At 66.5% G+C, this 18,894-nt stretch overlaps 1 protein-coding gene across 1 annotated transcript; it reads right to left on the reverse strand.

Moving 5' to 3' along the window:
- Positions 1–362: 362 nt before the first annotated feature.
- On the reverse strand, positions 363–18,230 carry LOC310890368 (cohesin subunit SA-3-like). The gene is made up of 26 exons (XM_083852720.1): positions 18,202–18,230; positions 17,439–17,499; positions 17,239–17,341; positions 17,069–17,167; positions 16,725–16,821; positions 16,569–16,645; positions 14,579–14,783; positions 14,346–14,497; positions 14,199–14,272; positions 13,435–13,558; positions 12,703–12,801; positions 12,522–12,601; positions 11,800–11,907; positions 11,219–11,321; positions 9,960–10,071; positions 8,015–8,118; positions 7,451–7,540; positions 7,255–7,344; positions 6,155–6,343; positions 4,763–4,833; positions 4,102–4,351; positions 3,296–3,388; positions 3,048–3,216; positions 1,997–2,130; positions 1,787–1,888; positions 363–526 (listed from the first exon to the last, which is right to left on the reverse strand). The coding sequence occupies exons 2-26, from the start codon at positions 17,483–17,485 to the stop codon at positions 377–379; spliced, it is 2,922 nt and encodes a 973-aa protein (XP_083708846.1). The 5' UTR covers positions 17,486–17,499; positions 18,202–18,230; the 3' UTR covers positions 363–376.
- Positions 18,231–18,894: the final 664 nt, after the last annotated feature.

Genomic DNA, 18,894 nt, shown 5'->3' on the forward strand with positions numbered 1-18,894 from the left:
CCCCCAAAAAAACGAGCCCCCCCCCCAAATGGCCCTGATCCCCCCTAAATTACCCCAACACCCCATAACCCCCCCCAAACCCCTCCCAAAGCCCCCCCAACACCCCAAAACCCTCTCCCCACACCCCAAAACCCCCTCCCCACACCCCCAGAGTCCCCCAAATACTCCCTGACCCCCCCAAAAAACTCTACCCCCCCGAAATACCCCTGACCCCCCCCAAATTACCCCAACACCCCACATTCTCCCCAACCTCCCCCCAAAGCCCCCCCAAAGCCCCCCCATCACCCCAAAACACCCTCCCCACACCCCAAACCCCCTCCCCACACCCCCCCAGGACCCCCCCCCAAATATCCGGGCCCCCCCGGGCCCCCCCCCGTTACCGGTGGAGGCGCAGCAGCGCCTGGCGGTGGGGGTGCGGGCGGGGGCTGAAGAAGAGGGCGAGGCGGCACCCCAAATTCCGCAGCCCCCCAAAAGCGGGGGCCCCCCGCACCTCGGGGCCGTGCTCCAGCAGCAGCTCCGCCATCACCTGGGGGGGGGGGGCAGCGGGGGGGGGGGGGGGGGGCACGGTCAGGAGGGCCCCAAAACCCCCCCCACAGGAGCCCCCCCGATAATCCCAGATCCACCCGGAGCCGCCCAGGACCTCCTGGAGCCCCCCAGGGGACCCCAAAAGCCCCCCCTGGAGCCCCCCAGGAACCCCAAATCCACCTGAAGCCCCCCCAGAGCACCCTAGGGACCCCAAAAGTGCCCCCAAAGCTCCCCAGACCCCCTCTGAAGCCCCCCCAAATCCACCTGAAGCCCCCCCAGGACCTCCCAGATAAGGCCAAGGACCCCAAAAGTGTCCCCAAAGCCCCCCTCTGGAGCCCCCCACAACCCCCAAATCCCTCCAACCCCCTCCCCAGAACCTCCTGGAGCCCCCCAAGGAACCCCAAAGCCCCCTCTGGAGCCCCCCCAAGACCCCCAAATCCCTCTGAAGCCCCCCCATGACCTCCTGAAGCCCCCCCAACGACCCCCAAATCCCCCTCTGGAGCCCCCCCAGGACCTCCTGGAGCCCCCAAGGAACCCCAAAGCCCCCCGTGGAGCCCCCCAGCGACCCCCAAATCCCCCTGATGCCCCCTCAGAACCTCCTGAAGCCCCCCCCAAGAACCCCAAAGCCCCCTCTGGAGCCCCCCAGAACCTCCTGGAGCCTCCCAAGGACCCCCAAAGCCCCCCGTGGAGCCCCCAGCGACCCCCAAATCCCCCTGACGCCCCCCCCAGAACCTCCTGGAGCGCCCCCCAAGAACCCCAAAGCCCCCTCTGGAGCACCGCAGAGCCCCCAGTTCCCCTGAAGCCCCCCCAGGACCTCCGAGAGCACCCTGAGGACCCCAAAAGTACCCCCAAAGCCCCCTCTGGAGCCCCCCAGGACCTCCTGGAGCCCCCCGAGGAACCCCAAAGCCCCCTCTGGAGCCCCCCAGGACCTCCTGGAGCCCCCCGAGGAACCCCAAAGCCCCCTCTGGAGCCCCCTAGGGCCTCCTGGAGCCCCCGAGGACCCCCAAAGCCCCCTGTGGAGCCCCCCCAGGACCCCCAAATCCCCCTGAAGCCCCCCCCAGGACCTCCATGAGCCCCCCAAGGAACCCCAAAGCCCCCTCTGGAGCCCCCCCAGGACCCCCAAATCCCCCTGAAGCCCCCCCCAGGACCTCCATGAGCCCCCCAAGGAACCCCAAACCCCCTGTGGAGCCCCCCAGGACCTCCATGAGCACCCCAGGATCCCCAAATCCCCCTGCAGCCCCCCCAGGCCCCCCCCCCAGACCTGCTGCAGGGTGAGCAGCACGACGCGCGCCCACTCCTGGCCGTCCATGCGGCGGATGCACACCAGCGTCTCCTTGATGATGTCCCCGTAATCGGCGTAAAACTGGGGAGAAAGGGGGGGACACGGGGTGTCCCCAAAAGAGCCGAGGGGACAGCGGGGGGGGGGGGGGGGACAGGGACGCAGGGCTGGTGTCCCCAGAAGTGTCCCCACCTTGTCGTAGTGCTTGAAGACGTCGGAAGCGGCGCTGGGCTCCAGCACGTTGTAGATGATGAGCTTGCAGAAGCCGGCCAGCAGCACGCGGCGGCGGTGCAGCTCCTCCATGCGTGCCTCGGCGTCCTCAGGCTCTGCGGGGACAAGGGGACAGCTTGGGGACACCGAGGGGACACTAAAAGGAAGCCAGGAGCAGCCGGGGGAGGTCCTCGAGGGGGTTTGGGGACGTCGAGGGGACGTTGAGGGGACTTGGGACACCAAACGGATGCCAGGAGCAGCCAGAAAAGTCCTCCAGGGGGCTTGGGGACATCTTGGGGACAATGAGGGGACACAGGGGACACTGAGGGGACACTAAAGGGATGCCAGGAGCAGCCGGGGGAGGTCCTCGAGGGGGTTTGGGGACATTGAAGGGATGTTGAGGGGATCTGGGACACCGAAGGGAAGCCAGGAGCAGCCAGAAAAAGTCCTCCAGGGGGCTTGGGGACATCTTGGGGACATTAAGGGGACACAGGAGACAAGAAGAGGACTCAGGGGACGCTAAAGGGACGCCAGGAGCAGCTGGGGGAGGTCCTCGAGGGGGCTTGGGAGGGCAAGGGGACATTGAGGGGGCACTTTGAGGACACTGGGTCCACTTTGGGTCCATGAGGACCACCTGGCGACCACCTTGGGGACGTGAGGGGACATCTCAGGGCCACCACGGCCACCTCAGATACACCTTAAGGCCACCTCAGAAGCTCTTTTTTTGACCTTGGGGCTACCTTGGGGATATTGGGGTCACTTTAGGGGCCACTGGGGCCACCTGGGGACCACCGGGACCATCTTGGGACCACCTTAGGGACACGAGGGGACATCTCAGGGCCACCAGGGCCACCTCGGAGACATCTCGAGGCCACCAGGGACTGCTCGAAGATGTCTTTGGGCCACTTTGGGGCCACCGGGACCACTTTGGGGCCACGGGGGCTACCTCACGACCACCAGGACCACCTGGGGCCCACCGGGGCCACCTCGGGGCCACGTTGGGGCCACGTTGGGGACACGTTGGGGACCTCACCGTCTCTGTCCCCGTCCCCGGGGCTGAAGACGTGGTCGAGGAGCACGGCGGCCAGCTGGCAGCGCAGCTCCGCTTCGGGCACCAGCCGCAGGGGCGCCAGCGCCGCCCTGTCCCCACGCGTCACCGCGGGGCCCAGCACCAGCAGGAGGTCGCTCAGCACCACGAAGGCCTTGGGGACAACGGGGACGGGGTCGGCGGTGTGCCACCGCCGGCGTCACCTCGCCCCCCCCGTGTCCCCGCGGCGTCACCTGCTCCCGGACGCCGGCGTCCCCGTCGGAGAGGCAGCTCTGGCACAGGGCGCAGAAGGAGGTGGCCTTGCTCCTCAGGGCGTGCAGCTGCTCCTGGGGACAGCCGGGTGGCACTTGGGGACAGCCGGGTGGCACTCGGGGACGTCCCCGAGCCGGGGCCACGTCCTCGCTAAGGGGGGGCTGTCCCCCTGTTGTCCCCTCCCCGCTGTCCCCCTGTTGTCCCCCTCGGGGTGCTGGCGCTGCTGGGTGTGCTGCTGGGGTCCTGGTCCTGTCCCCATGTCCCTGTCCCCGTCCCCATGTCCTGTCCCTGTCCCCGTGTCCTGTCCCTGTGTCCTATTCCTGTTCCCAAGTCCCCATCCCTGTCCCCATGTCCTGTCCCTGTCCCCATGTCCTGTCCCTGTCCCCATGTCCTGTCCCTGTATCCTATTCCTGTCCCCATGTCCCCATCCATGTCCCCATTTCCTACCGCTGTCCCCGTGTCCCTGTCCCCATCTCCTGTTCTGTGTCCTCTTCCTGTCCCCATGTCCTCTCCCTGTCCCCATGTCCCGTCCCTGTCCCCTGCCCCATGTCCCCCTGTCCCCGTCCCCCGCCCAGTGTCCCCATGTCCCCGTCCCTCTGTCCCTGTCCCCTTCCCGATGTCCCCATATCCCCAAGTCCCTGTCCCCACGGTGTCCCCGTGTCCCCTTATCCCCACATCCCCACGTCCCTGTCCCCTGCCCCGGTGTCCCCGTGTCCCCGTCCCCTTCTCCAGTGTCCCCAGTGTCCCCGTGTCCCCTTCCCCAGTGTCCCCACGTCCCCACGCTCACCTGGGGGACGTCGGTGGCGGGCAGCCGGGACAGCTCCCAGAGGATGTGGAAGTGGGCGCAGGTGATGGCGGGGACGAGGAGCTGTGGGGACACGGGGTGGCATCGTGTCCCCTCCCTGGCGTTGTCCCCAGTGTCCCCAGTGTCCCCAGTGTCCCCGGATACCTGCGGGGGCACCTCGCCCGTGTCGGCCGCGCGCTGCAGGAGGAGGACGCAGGGCTCGAAGAGCTGCCAGGGCGTCAGGTCGTGGGCGCTGCGGGGACAGGGGACATGGGGACATGGGGACACGGGGACATGGGGACAGGGAGGTGGAGACATTGGGAAGGGGACAGGGAGGTGGAGACACAGGGAAGGGGACAGGGAGGTGGAGACGGGGACCTGGGGACATCGGGAAGGGGACAGGGACATTGGGAAGGGGACAAGGACATGGGGACGGGGACATCGGGGACAGATCAGGGACACGGGGAAAGGGACAGGGACATGGGGACAAGGAGGTGGGGACACGGGGACAGGGGGAAAGGGAACAGGGACACGGGGCCAGCGGGGAACGTCTGGGGCCAGCAGGGGACACCTGGGGACAGGGGGGGACACATCGGGGACAGGAGGGGACACGTCGGGGACAGGAGGGGACACGTCGGGGACACGCTGGGGACGCGGGGCACACTTGAAGAGGACGGCGAGGCGCTTTAGGGTGGCGGCGGCGCTGTACAGCTCCTCCTCGTCCAGGGACTGCGCCTGCGGGGGGGACAGCGGGGTTGGGGACAGCCGGGGACATCCCGCGGGGCTGGGGACACCCCGTTACCCCCACCCCCTTACCCCAAACCCACCCCTAATCCCCCCCAAACCCCCTGTAACCCCCCCAAATCGCCTACAACCCCCCCGGACCCGCAGCAGGCGGTGGCAGCGCTCCCCCAGCAGCTCCCCCATGCCCCCATCCCCACCCCATAACCCCAAACCCACCTCAAATCCCCCCCAAACCCCCAACTGCCCCCCAAATCCCCCCCAAATCCCCTACAAATCCCCACAAATCCCCCCCAAACTCCCTATAATCCCCCCCAAACACCCCCAAATCCCCCCCAAACCTCCTATAATCCCCCCTAATCCCCCCCAAACCCCCTATAATCCCCCCAAATCCCCCCAAACCCCCTACAAATCCCCCCTAATCCCCCCCAAATCCCCCCCAAATCCCCCCAAACCCCCTATAATCCCCGCTAATCCACCCCAAACCCCCTACAAACCCCCCCTAATCCCCCCCAAATCCCCTATAATCCCCCCCCAAATCCCCCCTAACCCCCTACAAATCCCCCCTAACCCCCTACAGTCCCCCCTAATCCCCCCCAAACCCCCTATAATCCCCCTAATCCCCCCAAATCCCCTATAGTCCCCCCTAATCCCCCCAAACCCCCTACAAATCCCCCCAATCCCCCCCAAACCCCCTACAAATCCCCCATAATCCCTCCCAAATCCCCTATAATCCCCCCCAAATCCCCCCAAACCCCCTATAATCTCCCCTAATGCCCCCGAATCCCCCCCAAACCCCCTATAATCCCCCTAATCCCTCCCAAATCCCCCCCCAATCCCCACCAATTCCCCTCCAAACCCCCTATAATCCCCCCTAATCCCCCCCAAATCCCCTATAATCCCCCTATAGTCCCCCCTAATCCCCCCCAAATCCCCAAAAACCCCCTATAGTCCCCCCTAATCCCCCCCAAATCCCCCCAAATCCCCTATAATCCCCCCTAATTCCCCCCAAATCCCCCCCAAACCCCCTACAATCCCCCCTAATCCCCTCCAAATCCCCCCCAAACCCCCTACAATCCCCCCTAATCCCCCCCAAATCCCCCCCAAATCCCCCCCAAATCCCCTACAATCCCCCCTAATCCCCCCCAAATCCCCCCCAAACCCCCTACAATCCCCCCTAATCCCCCCCAAATCCCCCCTAATCCCCCCAAATCCCCCCTAATCCCCCCCAAACCCCCTACAATCCCCCCTAATCCCCCCCAAATCCCCCCCAAATCCCCCACAATCCCCCCTAATCCCCCCAATCCCCCCGTACCTGCAGCAGGCGGTGGCAGCGCTCCCCCAGCAGGTCCCCGAGGAGGCTCCACGCCAGCTCCCCGCGGCCCCGCAGCGGCAGCCGGGGGTCGCAGAAGGTCCCCAGGACGCGGGCGGCCGCCTCCAGGACCCCCGGCCCCGTGTGCTTCAGCACCAGCTCCTGCAGCTGCGCCAGCGCCTGCTCCAGGGGCTGGGGGGGGGATATGGGGTTGGGGACACGGGGACCCCAAATGGTGAGGGGACACGGGGACCCTATGGGGAATGGGTGACCCTAGAAGGATTAGGGACACGGGGACCCCAAATGGTGAGGGAACACGGGGACCCTATGGGGAATGGGTGACCCTAGAAGGATTGGGGACACGGGGACCCCAAAGGGTGAGGGGACACGGGGACCCCGAAGGGTGAGGCGACACGGGGACCCTATAAGGAATGGATGACCCTATAAGGATTGGGGACACGGGGACCCCAAATGGTGAGGGGACACGGGGACCCCAAAGGGCAAGGGGACACGGTGACCCTATGGGGAATGGGTGACCCTAGAAGGACTGGGGACACGGGGACCCCAAATGGTGAGGGGACACGGGGACCCTATGGGGAATGGGTGACCCTAGAAGGATTGGGGCCAGGTGACCCTATAGGGACTGGGGACATGGTGACCCTATAGGATTGGGGCTGGGTGACCCTATAAGGACCGGGGGACCCTATAAGAACTGTGTGACCCTATCAGGACCGTGTGACCCTATAGGGTTGGAACCGTGTGACCCTATAGGGTTGGGACCGTGTGACCCTATAAGGACCGCATGACCTTATAGGATTGGGGACAGGGTGACCCTACAGGATTTGGGCTGGGTGACCCTACAGGATTGGGGCCAGATGACCCTATAAGGACCGCGTGACCCTATAAGGACTGCGTGACCCTATAGGATTGGGGCCGGGTGACCCTATAAGGACCAGGTGACCCTATAGGAATGCGGACAGGGTGACCCTATAGGATTGGGGCTGGGTGACCCTATAAGGACCGGGTGACCCTAGAAGGACTGCGTGACCCTATAAGGACCGCGTGACCCTATAAGGCCCCTATAAGGCCGCCCCTGCCCTCACCCTCTCCAGCCGCGCCGTGCAGTAGACGCTGAGCTCGAAGCAGCCCAGCACCTCCAGCAGCGGCGTCACCTTCTCCTCGTCCGCCGAAAACTGTTGGGGGGGGGGGGACACACGGGGTGGGGGGGGTCACCCGGGTGTCACCCTCACCCCCCCCCCCAAAAAAATGTCCCCAAGGTCCCCCCCGGGGTCCCCTCACCTTGGCCAGCAGCCGGGGCAGGATCGGGGCCAGGCAGAGGCAGAGCTGGGAGCGCTGCTCCGCCACCGCCCGCTTCTCCCGGGGGGACAGCTGGGGGGGGGCACAGGTGACAGTCACCCCCCACCCCCCCGGGGGACAATGACACCCCCCGGGGGACGCTGACACCCGCCCAGGTGACAGTGACCCCCCCCAGGGGACAGTGACCCCCCCCCAGGTGACAACGACACCCCCAAGATGACAATACTTCCCCCCCCCAGGGTGACACTGAGACACCCCCCCCCCGTGACCCCCCCCCCGGTGACAGTGACCCCCCCCAAGGTGACAATAACCCCCCCCGGGTGACAATGACCCCCCCCAAGTGACAATGACCCCCCCCCAGGTGACAATGACCCCCCCCAGGTGACAATGACCCCCCCCGGTGACAATGACCCCCTTCCCCAGTGACAATGGCCCCCCCAAGTGACAATGACCCCCCCCCCGGTGACAATAACCCCCCCCCAGGTGACAATGACCCCCCCCAGGTGACAGTGCCCCCCCCCAGGTGACAACGTCACCCCCCGGTACCTTGCGGGTGGGTCCCCGTCCCACCGGAGGCCCCCCCCCGGCCGCCCGCTTGGCGCTGGCCGCCAGGATCTCCACCAGGGCCTTCTCCTGCTGGTCGTTGAGCGCTGGGGGGGGGAACTGGGATGGACTGGGAGGGACTGGGAGGGGGCTGGGGGGGCTGGGAGGGGGTTGGGGGGGGAACTGGGAGGGACTGGGAGGGGGCTGAGGGAGCTGGGGGGGACTGGGAGGGGGCTGGGGGGGCTGGGAGGGGGTTGGGGGGGGAATGGGAGGGGGTTGGGGGGGAACTGGGAGGGACTGGGAGGGGGCTGGGGGGGGATTGGGATGGACAGGGAGGGGGCTGGGGGTGTTGGGAGGGGGTTGGGAGGGGACTGGGATGGACTGGGAGGGACTGGGAGGGGGCTGGGGGTGTTGGGAGGGGGTTGGGAGGGGACTGGGATGGACTGGGAGGGAGCTGGGGGGGCTGGGGGGAGGCTGGGAGCGGACTGGGAGGGGGTTGGGGGGGGACTGGGATGGACTGGAGGGACTGGGAGGGGGCTGAGGGAGCTGGGGGGGACTGGGAGGGGGCTGGGGGTGTTGGGAGGGGGTTTGGAGGGGACTGGGATGGACTGGGATGGACTGGGAGGGGGCTGGGGGTGTTGGGAGGGGGTTGGGAGGGGACTGGGATGGACTGGGATGGACTGGAAGGGGCCTGGGGGTGTTGGGAGGGGGTTGGGAGGGGACTGGGGGGGACTGGGATGGACTGGGATGGACTGGAAGGGGGCTGGGGGGGCTGGGAGGGGGTTGGGGGGGGACTGGGATGGACTGGGATGGACTGGGATGGACTGGGAGGGGGCTCGGGGGGGCTGGGGGGGGACTGGGGGGAGTTGGGGGGGGAAGTGGGATGGGCTGGGAGGGACTGGGAGGGGGCTGGGGGGGCTGGGGGGGAACTGGGATGGACTGGGAGGGACTGGGAGGGGATTGGGGGGGTTCCCAGTGCCTCCCAGTGCCCTCCCAATGCCCCCCAGTCCAATCCCAGTTCCCCTCAGTGTCTCCCAGTGCCTCCCAGTCCCCTCCCAGTGAACCCAGGTGCCCTCCCAGTTATCCCCAGTTCCTTCCAGTACTCCCCAGTGCCCCCCAGTGCCTCCCAGTGCCCCCTGGAGCTCTCCTAGTCCCCTCCCAGTGCCTCCCAGTCCCCTCCCAGTGCCCCCTAGCGCCCTTCCAGTCCCTCCCAGTCCCTCCCAGTGCCCCCCAGTCCCTCCCAGTGCCCCCTGGCGCCCTCCCAGTCCCCTCCCAGTGCCCCCCAGTTGCCCACCCTCCCCGGGGGCCTCCTCCAGCAGCAGCCCCCCGCCAGCCATGTCCATCCCAGTGCCCTCCCAGTGCCCCCCAGTCCCATCCCAGTGTCCCCTGCTGCCCTCCCAGTGCCCTCCCAGTTATCCCCAGTTCCTCCCAGTCCCATCCCAGTACTCCACAGTGCCCCCCAGTGCCTCCCAGTTCCCTCCCAGTGTCCCCCAGTGCCCTCTAGCGCCCTTCCAGTCCCTCCCAGTGCCCCCCAGTCCCTCCCAGTGCCCCCTGGCGCCCTCCCAATCCCCTCCCAGTCCCCTCCCAGTGCCCCCCAGTTGCCCACCCTCCCCGGGGGCCTCCTCCAGCAGCAGCCCCCCCCAGACATGTCCATCCCAGTGCCCTCCCAGTGCCCCCCAGTCCCATCCCAGTCCCCCCCAGTCCCTCCCAGTGCCCCCTGGCATGCTCCCAGTGCCTTCCCAGTTATTCCCAGTGCCCTCCAGTCCCATCCCGGTACTCCCCAGTGCCCCCCAGTGCCATCCCAGTGCCCCGTGGCACCATCTGAGTGCCCCCTAGCGCCCTTCCAGTCCCTCCCAGTCCCATCCCAGTCCCTCCCAGCGCCCCCCAGTCCCTCCCAGTGCCCCCCTGGCACCCTCCCAGTGCCTCCCAGTGCCCCCCAGTTGCCCACCCTCCCCGGGGGCCTCCTCCAGCAGCAGCCCCCCGGCCGTGTCCCAGTCCCGCAGCCGGGCCCCGGCGCAGTCCCAGAGGCTGTCCACGAGGTACGGGGCATGCTGGTGGAGCTGGGGACAGGGACAGCGCTGTCACCTGGGGTCCCTTGGGTGTCACCAGAGGTCCCCTGGGTGTCCCCTGCGTGTCCCTTGGGGTCCCCTGGGTGTCACTTGGGGTCCCTAGGGTGTCTGTCCCCTGGGTTTCCCCTGGGTTTCTCCTAGGTGTCCCCTGGGTGTCACCTGGGGTCAAGTAGGGCGACCTGGGGTCCCTTGGGTGTCCCCGAGGTGTTCCCTGGGTGTCCCCTGGGGTCCCTTGGGTGTCACCAGAGGTCCCTTGGGTGTCCCCTGGCTGTCCCTGGGTCTCCCTTGGGGTCCCCTGGGTGTCACCTGGTGTCACCCAGGGTCCCTTGGGTGTCCCTGAGGTGTTCCCTGGGTGTCCCTTGATGTCCCCTGGGGTCCCCTGGGTGTCACTTGGGGTCCCTAGGGTGTCCCCTGGGTGACCCCTGGATATTCCCTGGATGTCCCTGGGGTGTCCCGTGGGTTTCCCCTAGGTGTCCCTTGGGTGTCACTTGGTGTCCCCTGGGGTCACCCAGGGCCACCTGGGGTCCCTTGGGTGTCACCTGGGGTCAGCTGGGGGTCCCTTGGGTGTCCCCTAGGTGTCCCCCGGGTGCCCCCCGGGATGACCTGGGGTCCCTTGGGTGTCACACGGGGTCCCTGGGTATCCCCAGGTGTCCCATGGGTTTCCCCTAGGTGTCCCCTGGTGTCCCTTGGGTGTCCCTTGGGTGTCACCTGGTGTCTTCTGGGATCCCCTGAGTGTCCCTGGGCTGTCCCCTGGGTGCGCCTGGCTGTCCCCAGCTGTCCCCTGGGTGCCCCTGGCTGTCCCCTGTGTGTTCCCAGGTGTCCCCTGGATGTCCCCTGGTGTCCCCGGGGTGTCCCCGGGGTGTCCCCTGGGTGTCCCCTGGGTGTCCCTGAATGTCTCCGGGGTGTCCCCTGGGTGTCCCCTGACTGTCCTCAGGTGTCCCTGGGGTGTCCCCAGGTGTCCCCTGGGTATCTCCTCGATGTCCCCGGGTGTCCCTGAAGTCACCTAGGGTGCCCTGGGTGTCCCTGGGTGTCCCCTGGGTGCCCCTGACTGTCCCCGGGGTGTCCCCTGGTGTCCCCTGGTGTCCCCGGGGTGTCCCCGGGGTGTCCCCTGGGTGTCCCAGCTGTCCCCCGGTGTCACCTCGCTCCCGATGAAGAAGGCCAGCAGCAGGCGGAAGAAGGTCCGGTTGTCCCCGGTGCCGGGGGACGGCTCGGTGTCACCCTCGTTCCGCGGGGACAGCAGGCTGGGGACAAGGACACGGGGGTGACAATGGGGAGGGGGACATCGGGGGGGATGGGGACATGGGGTGGGGACAGGGGGACACAAAGGGACACGGGGGTGGGACACCGGGGTCCCGTGGGGACAGGGACGGGGCCGGGGACACAAAGGGACACGGGATGGGGACAGAGAGGTCCCGTGGGGACAGGGACAGGGTTGGGGACAGAGAGGGACACAGGACGGGGACAAGGCAGGGCCGGGTGCCACCGTCCCCACGGGGACGTCCCCAGCTGCCACCAAGCTCCGGCAGCCCGGTGGCGGCACCGACTGGGGACGATACCCGGGGGGACAATGCCTGGGGGTGGCACCGGGAGGGGAAAAAGACCCGGGGGGTGACACCGGGAGGGGACAGGGGACACGGGGGGTGACACCGGGAGGGGACAGGGGACACGGGAGGTGGCACCGGGAGGGGACAGGGGACACGGGAGGTGGCCCGGCCTCACCTGCGGTAGAGGAAGAGGCCGGCGGCGGAGGCGAGGGCGCGGCGGGTGCAGAAGACGGCCGGGTAGACGCGGTGGCAGTCGGCCTCCGTCAGTGCCTCGGCCACCGTGCTGCGGGCGGTGACACGGGGACACCGCTGGCCGCTGTCACCTGTCCCCGAGCCGTGTGTCCCCCCCTCCCCGCCCCTTGTCCCCGTGTCCGTGTCCTTCCCGGCCTCGTCTCACCCGTTTTTGTGTCCCCTCGGCCCTTCGTTCCCTCCAACCCCATCCCATGTCCCCAATGTCCCCGATGTCCCCCTTGTCCCCAAAGTCCCCCTTGTCCCCAGTGTCCCCAACGTCCCCAGTGTCCCCCCCCATCCCTCCCTGGCCTCATCTCCCCCATTTTGTGTCCCCTCGTCCCTTTGTCCCCTCCAAGCCCATCCCGTGTCCCCCTGTCCCTTTGTCCCCCTTGTCCCCAATGTCCCCCTGTCCCCAGTGTCCCCCCTGTCCCCAATGTCCCCCTTGTCCCCAACATCCTCAGTGTCCCCCTTGTCCCCCTTGTCCCCAATGCCCCCCTTGTCCCCAATGTCCCCAATGTCCCCCCGTCCCCAATGCCCCCCTTGTCCCCAGTGTCCCCATACCCCCTCTGTCCCCCCGTCCCCAATGCCCCCCTTGTCCCCAACGTCCCCAATGTCCCCCTTGTCCCCAGTGTCCCCCCCCCGTGTCCCCAACGTCCCCAAACTCACACCAGCATCACCGTCAGCAGCTTCACCACCTCCACGGCCACCTCGGGCTCCTTGTCCAGTACCATGGCCACCAAGCGGGCCTGGGGGGGGGGGGGGGAGGACACGGGGACCCGTTGTCACCCGCTGGGGACCTCGGCAGGGGGGTGACGGGGTTGGGGACAGGGGGAGGGGACAGCGTCACCTTGAAGCGGCTGGTGAAGAGCTCCATGTGCGCGGCCGTGTCCTGGCGGGCGTAGAGCCCCTGCAGCGCCCGCACGCAGCGCAGCCGCACCTCCCCCTGCTGCGGGGCCGAGTGTCCCCAAGGGTCCCCAAGTGTCCCCTCCCAGCCCCAAGTGTCCCCAAGGGTCCCCTCCCGGCCCCAAAGGTCCCCAAGGGTCCCCTCTCCCAGCCCCAAGTGTCCCCAAGTGTCCCCTATCCTGGCCCCAAAGGTCCCCAGCCGTCCCCTCCTGGCCCCAGTGGTCCCCAGGTGGCTCCTCTCCTGACCCCAAGTGTCCCCATGGGTCCCCAAGGGTCCCCTCCCGGCCCCAAAGGTCCCCAAGGGTCCCCTCTCCCAGCCCCAAGTGTCCCCAAGTGTCCCTTATCCTGGTCCCAGTGGTCCCCAAGTGGCTCCTCTCCTGACCCCAAGTGTCCCCAAGTGTCCCCAAGTGTCCCCTCCCAGCCCCAAAGGTCCCCAGCTGTCCCCTCTCCTGGCCCCAAATGTCCCCAAGTGTCCCCCATCCTGCTCCCAAAGGTCCCCAGCCGTCCCCTCCTGGCCCCAGTGGTCCCCAAGTGTCTCCTGTCCTGACCCCAAGTGTCCCCAAGTGTCCCCTCCTGGCCCGAAGTGTCCCTCCCTGGGTGTCCCCAAGGCAACCCCACGTCCCCGAGGTGTCCCCCAAGGTGTCCCTGTGTCCCCATGTCCCCGAGGTGTCCCCACCTTGTCGTGCAGGGTCCAGCCGAGGTACTTGAGGTGCCCGTCGGTGAGGAAGGAGGCCGGGAAGCTGCACATCCACGTCCCCAGCTCCTCCATGCACAGCGCGCGGATGTCGGGCACCACGTCCCTGGGGGGGGGGACACCGCCGTGGGGACACCGCCACGGGGACACCGCCACGGGGACACCGCCACGGGGACATCGCCACGGGGACACCGCCGGCCCCCATGGCTCCGGCCCCGCCACGCTCGGTGTCCCCAAGGCCACCACAGGGACCCCCCGTCCCGGTGACAACATCCTGGTCCCAGTCCCCAACCCCTCCTGGTGACGTTCTCCAAGGAGAACCCAACTTGGTTCCGTCCCAGTTCCAAACTGGTCCCAGTCCCCAACCCCTCCTGGTGATGTTCTTCAAGAAGAACCCAACTTGGTTCCGTCCCAGTTCCAAACTGGTCCCAGTCCCCAACCCCCATTGGTGACGTTCTCCAAGAAGAACCCAACTTGGTTCCGTCCCAGTTCCAAACTGGTCCCAGTCCCCAACCCCTCCTGGTGACATTCTCCAACAAGAACCCTTCCTGGTTCCTATCCCAACTCCAAACTGGTCCCAGTCCCCAACTGGGCTCTCCCCAGTGGCTCCAGTCCCTAACCATGCTGCTCCCAGTTCCATCCAGTGCCACCCAGTGCCACCCCACACCAACCCAGCACCACCCAGTGCCATCCAGTGGCACCCAGTGCACCCCAGCACCACCCAGTGCCCCCCAGCACGCCCCCACCTGTATCGGTGCACGAAGACGCCCTTGAAGATGGCGTTCATCATGGCCTCGATCTCCTCCTGCTGGTCCTGGAGCTGGCCGGCACCCACGGGTGTCACCGGGGCGCCCCGCGCCCGCGTCCCCGCTGCGTCCCCGAATGTCACCCACCTCCCGCAGCGTCTCCTGCAGCGACTCCAGCTTGCCGGGGGCTCTCCGGCGGGGGGGCTTGGCCCTCTCGGCCTCGTAGAGCCTCCGGGTGCTGTCGCGGCGTTGGCTCAGCCACAGCGCCACCTCCACCAGCGCCGTCATCAGCTTCATGGCTGGGGACAGCGGGACGGTGGCAGTACGGTGGTGGGGACGCCCGGCGGGTGACAATTTTTTTGGGGGGGGGCGTCACCTACCTGCCAAGGTGGCCGTGTGGCGGAAGGCGCGCACCTGGGAGTCGGCGAGGCTGGTGAGCAGCGCGGTGAGGCCGCCGAGGAGGAAGCCGTCGTAGAGGACGGAGTGGCGGCACCGCAGGGCCACCGCCACCACCGCCGCCCCGAATGACCCTCGGAAACGGCGCCACGGCCCCCCGGAGAGGGAGAGCGGGTAGTCGGCGGAGTCCTGCGGGGGGGGGGACACAAGGGGACAGAATGGAGACACAAAGGGACAACGTGGTGGGGACGCAAAGGGACAAAACGAGGGGGACATAAAGGGTCAAAATGGGGATGCAGAGGGACAATGTAGAGGGAACATAAAGGGACAACATGGAGGGAACATAAAGGGACAAAATGGGGACACAAGGGGACAAAATGGGGGGATGGAAAGGGACAAAATGGGGACACAAAGGGACAAAATGGAGACACGAAGGGACAAAACGGGGGTTGGAAAGGGGTTAAATTGGGGATGGAAAGGGATAACATGGAGGGAATGTAAAGGGACAAAATGGACACACAAAGGGACAAAATGAGGGGACACAAAGAGACAACATAGGCGAATGGAAAGGGACAAAATGGGGGGACTGGAAGGGACAAAATGGGGACACAAAGACAAAATGGGGACACAAGGGGACAAAATGGAGAGAATGTGAAGGGACAAAATGGGGACACAAAGGGACAAAATGGGGGGCAGAAAGGGACAAAACGGGAGCAGAAAGGGACAACATGGAAAGGACGTAAAGGGACAAAATGGGGACACAAGGGGACAAAACAGGGGGGATGCAAAAGGACAAAATGAGGGAACACAAGGGGACAAAATGGGGGGATTGGAAGGGACAAAATGGGGGGGTTGGAAGGGACAAAATGGGGACACAAAGGAACAAAACGGGGCCAAAAAGGAACAAAATGGGAGATTGGAACGGACAAAATGGGGACACAAAGGGACAAAACGGGGGGGCAGAAAGGGACTAAACGGGGGCAGAAAGGGACAACATGGAATGGACATAAAGGGACAAAATGGGGACACAAGGGGACAAAATGGGGGGATGCAAAAGGACAAAATGAGGGGACACAAAGGGACAAAATGGGGGGGCAGAAAGGGACAAAATGGGGGGGCAGAAAGGGACAACATGGAATGGACATAAAGGGACAAAATGGGGACAAAATGGGGGGATGCAAAAGGACAAAATGAGGGGACACAAAGGGACAAAATGAGGGGGCAGAAAGGGACAAAATGGGGGGACATAAAGGGACAAAATGGGGGGGGGATGCAAAAGGACAAAATGAGGGAACACAAAGGGACAAAACGTTGGGTCACACAGATGACAAAGTGGCAGGATCACACACGTGACAAAGTGGCGGGGACGCAAGGGGACAAGATGGCGGCGTCACACAGGTGACAAGATGGCCGCCTCACAGAAGTGACAAAATGGAGGCAATGCAAAAAAATAAAGTATCGAGAACAAAAGGGACAAAATGCTGGGGTCACAAAGGTGACAAAATGGTGGGGACGCAAAGGGACAAAGTGGCGGGGACGCAAGGGGACAAGATGGCGGCGTCACACAGGTGACAAGATGGCCCCCTCACAGAGGTGACAAAATGGCGGCGATGGAAAAAAATGTTGGGGACACAGGGACAAAATGTGGGGTCACAAAAATAACAAAATGTTGGGATCACATAGGTAACAAAATGGCAGGGACGCAAGGGGACAAAATGGCAGCGTCACACAGGTGACAAGACGGCTGCCTCACAGAAGTGACAAAATGGAGGCAATGCAAAAAAATAAAGTATCGAGAACAAAAGGGACAAAATGCTGGGGTCACAAAGGTGACAAAATGGTGGGGACGCAAAGGGACAAAGTGGCGGGGATGCAAGGGGACAAGATGGCGGCGTCACACCGGTGACAAGATGGCCGCCTCACAGAGGTGACAAAATGGCGGCGTCCCCGCACCACCACCACATCCCCCGTTACCTCATCGAAGCTCTCGGTCAGCCGCCGGATGATCTCGGTGTTCTGCAGCTCCCGCAGCATGGCCAGCGTCACCGTGCCTGCCGGGAGGGGACGTGCTGGGTGACAGGGACATCCCCCAGGGTGGTGGCAGGGGGACGGGGTGCGGGGCGGCCGCACCTCGGCAGCCGCAGGAGCGGACGATGAAGTTGACGAGCTCCAGGAAGGCCGGCTCCCGGTCCCGCTTGTAGCCCTCCAGCCACTCGTCCACCACCACCTGGAGGCGCGGTGACGCGTGGTGACGCATGGTGGCACGCGGTGGCCCCACATCAGGGCAAATGGCCCCCCCATGTCCCCTTCCCAAGGTGGACGTGTCCCCGTGTCCCTTCGGGAGCTGGCTTTGGTCCCGTGCCTCTTTGTCCCGTGTCCCCATGTCCCCTTTCTCCCCGTGTGTCTCCGTGTCCCCCCACATATCCCCGTGTCCCCCCATGTCCCCCCGTGTCCCCCCCGCATCCCCGTGTCACCTCGATGGCCACCCCGCCATTCCTGACGGCCTGGAAGAGGACGTTCTGCTCCGGGCTGCTCCCATCCTCGCTGGGCTCCCTCCGGGAATGTTTGGGGACCTGTGGAGGTGACAACGGGGTGACAAGGGGGACACGGCTTTGGGGGGGGGGGGGGGACAGGGGACACATACGGGGCAGGGGCTGGGCCCCCCCTGCGCCCCCCGCTTGGGCCGCAGGGTGGTCTCGAAGTCACTCCCGGAGTCGTCGTCGTCATTGTCACTTCTGCTGAGGATCCTGTAGGGACAGTGGGGACAGCGGGGGGGGGGGCGGCTGTTGTCACCTCCCCCCCCAAATCCTCTCCCCCCCCCCCCCCAAAAAAAACAAAACTCACGTGCTGGGGAGGCTGTCCTGGGGACGAGCTGGGCGCCACGAGGACATGGTGACAGCGGGGCCTGGGGAGGGACACAGGCCGGGGGAGGCGTGAGGAGGGCCCCCCCCCAGATCCCGCAGAATGGGGACGTGGGGGGGGGCGGCGAATACCCCCCAGGAGTCGGGGGGGGGGGGGCCGAGCCCCCAGACACTCCCTAGGGTTACATGGGGGGGGTCCCAAGGCCCCCCAGGGTCACACTGTGGGGGTCCCAAGACCCCAAAGGCCCCCTGGGGTTACATGGGGGGGTCCCAAGGCCCCCAACTGTCACATGGGGGGGGTCCCAAAGCCCCCCAGGGTCACACTGGGGGGGTCCCAAGACCCCACACACCTCCCTGGGTTAAATGGGGGGGGGGTCCCAAAGCCCCTCAAGTCACATGGGGGGGTCCCAAGGCCCCTCTCAGCCCCCCCGGGGCCATTTAGGCGGGGGTCCCAAGGCTCTCAACCACCCCCGGGGGTCACATGGGGGAGGGGGGGCAAAGCCCCCCAAAGCCCCCCCGGAATCATTTCGGGGGGGCCCCAAGGCCCCACCTCACTCCCAAACAACGTGTGGGGGTGGTCTCAAGACCCCTCAAAGCCCCCCCGAGGCCATTTGGGGGGGGGTTCCCGAGCAATGGGGGGGGGGCCCAGGCCCCTCAAAGCCCCCCCGGGGTCACGTGAGGGGGGTCCCAAGCCCCCCGAGGTCACGTAGGGGGGGGTGCTCTCCCCTCCTGGCCCCCCCGCCTGCCTCGCCTCGCGCCGCCGCGCTGCCGTCCGGCCCTGCACGTGCGCTCGGCCTGCAGCGCGCAGGCACACTGAGAGGGGCGGGGCCAGGGGAGGGGGCGGGGCCTGCGGGGGCGGTGGGCGGGGCCTGCGGGGCTGTGGGCGGGGCCTGCGGGGCCTATCGGGGGGCCCCTATGGCCTGGGGTCCCTATGGGGCCCTATGGTGGGGTCCCTGTGGCCCCCTATAGCCGGGTGCCTATAGTGCCCTATGGCCTGGGGTCCCTATGGGGCCCTATGGTGGGGTCCCTGTGGCCCCCTATAGCCGGGTGCCTATAGTGCCCTATGGCCTGGGGTCCCTATGGGGCCCTATGGTGGGGTCCCTGTGGCCCCCTATAGCCGGGTGCCTATAGTGCCCTATGGCCTGGGGTCCCTATGGGGCCCTATAGGTGGGGTCCCTGTGGCCCCCTATAGCCGGGTGCCTATAGTGCCCTATGGCCTGGGGTCCCTATGGGGCCCTATGGTGGGGTCCCTGTGGCCCCCTATAGCCGGGTGCCTAGAGTGCCCTATGGCCTGGGGTCCCTATGGGGCCCTATGGTGGGGTCCCTGTGGCCCCCTATAGCCGGGTGCCTAGAGTGCCCTATGGCCTGGGGTCCCTATGGGGCCCTATGGTGGGGTCCCTGTGGCCCCCTATAGCCGGGTGCCTAGAGTGCCCTATGGC

The sequence above is a fragment of the Anser anser genome, assembly GCF_964211835.1.
Source record: "Anser anser genome assembly, contig: HAP1_SCAFFOLD_371, whole genome shotgun sequence".
Classification (NCBI taxonomy): Eukaryota; Metazoa; Chordata; class Aves; order Anseriformes; family Anatidae; genus Anser; species Anser anser.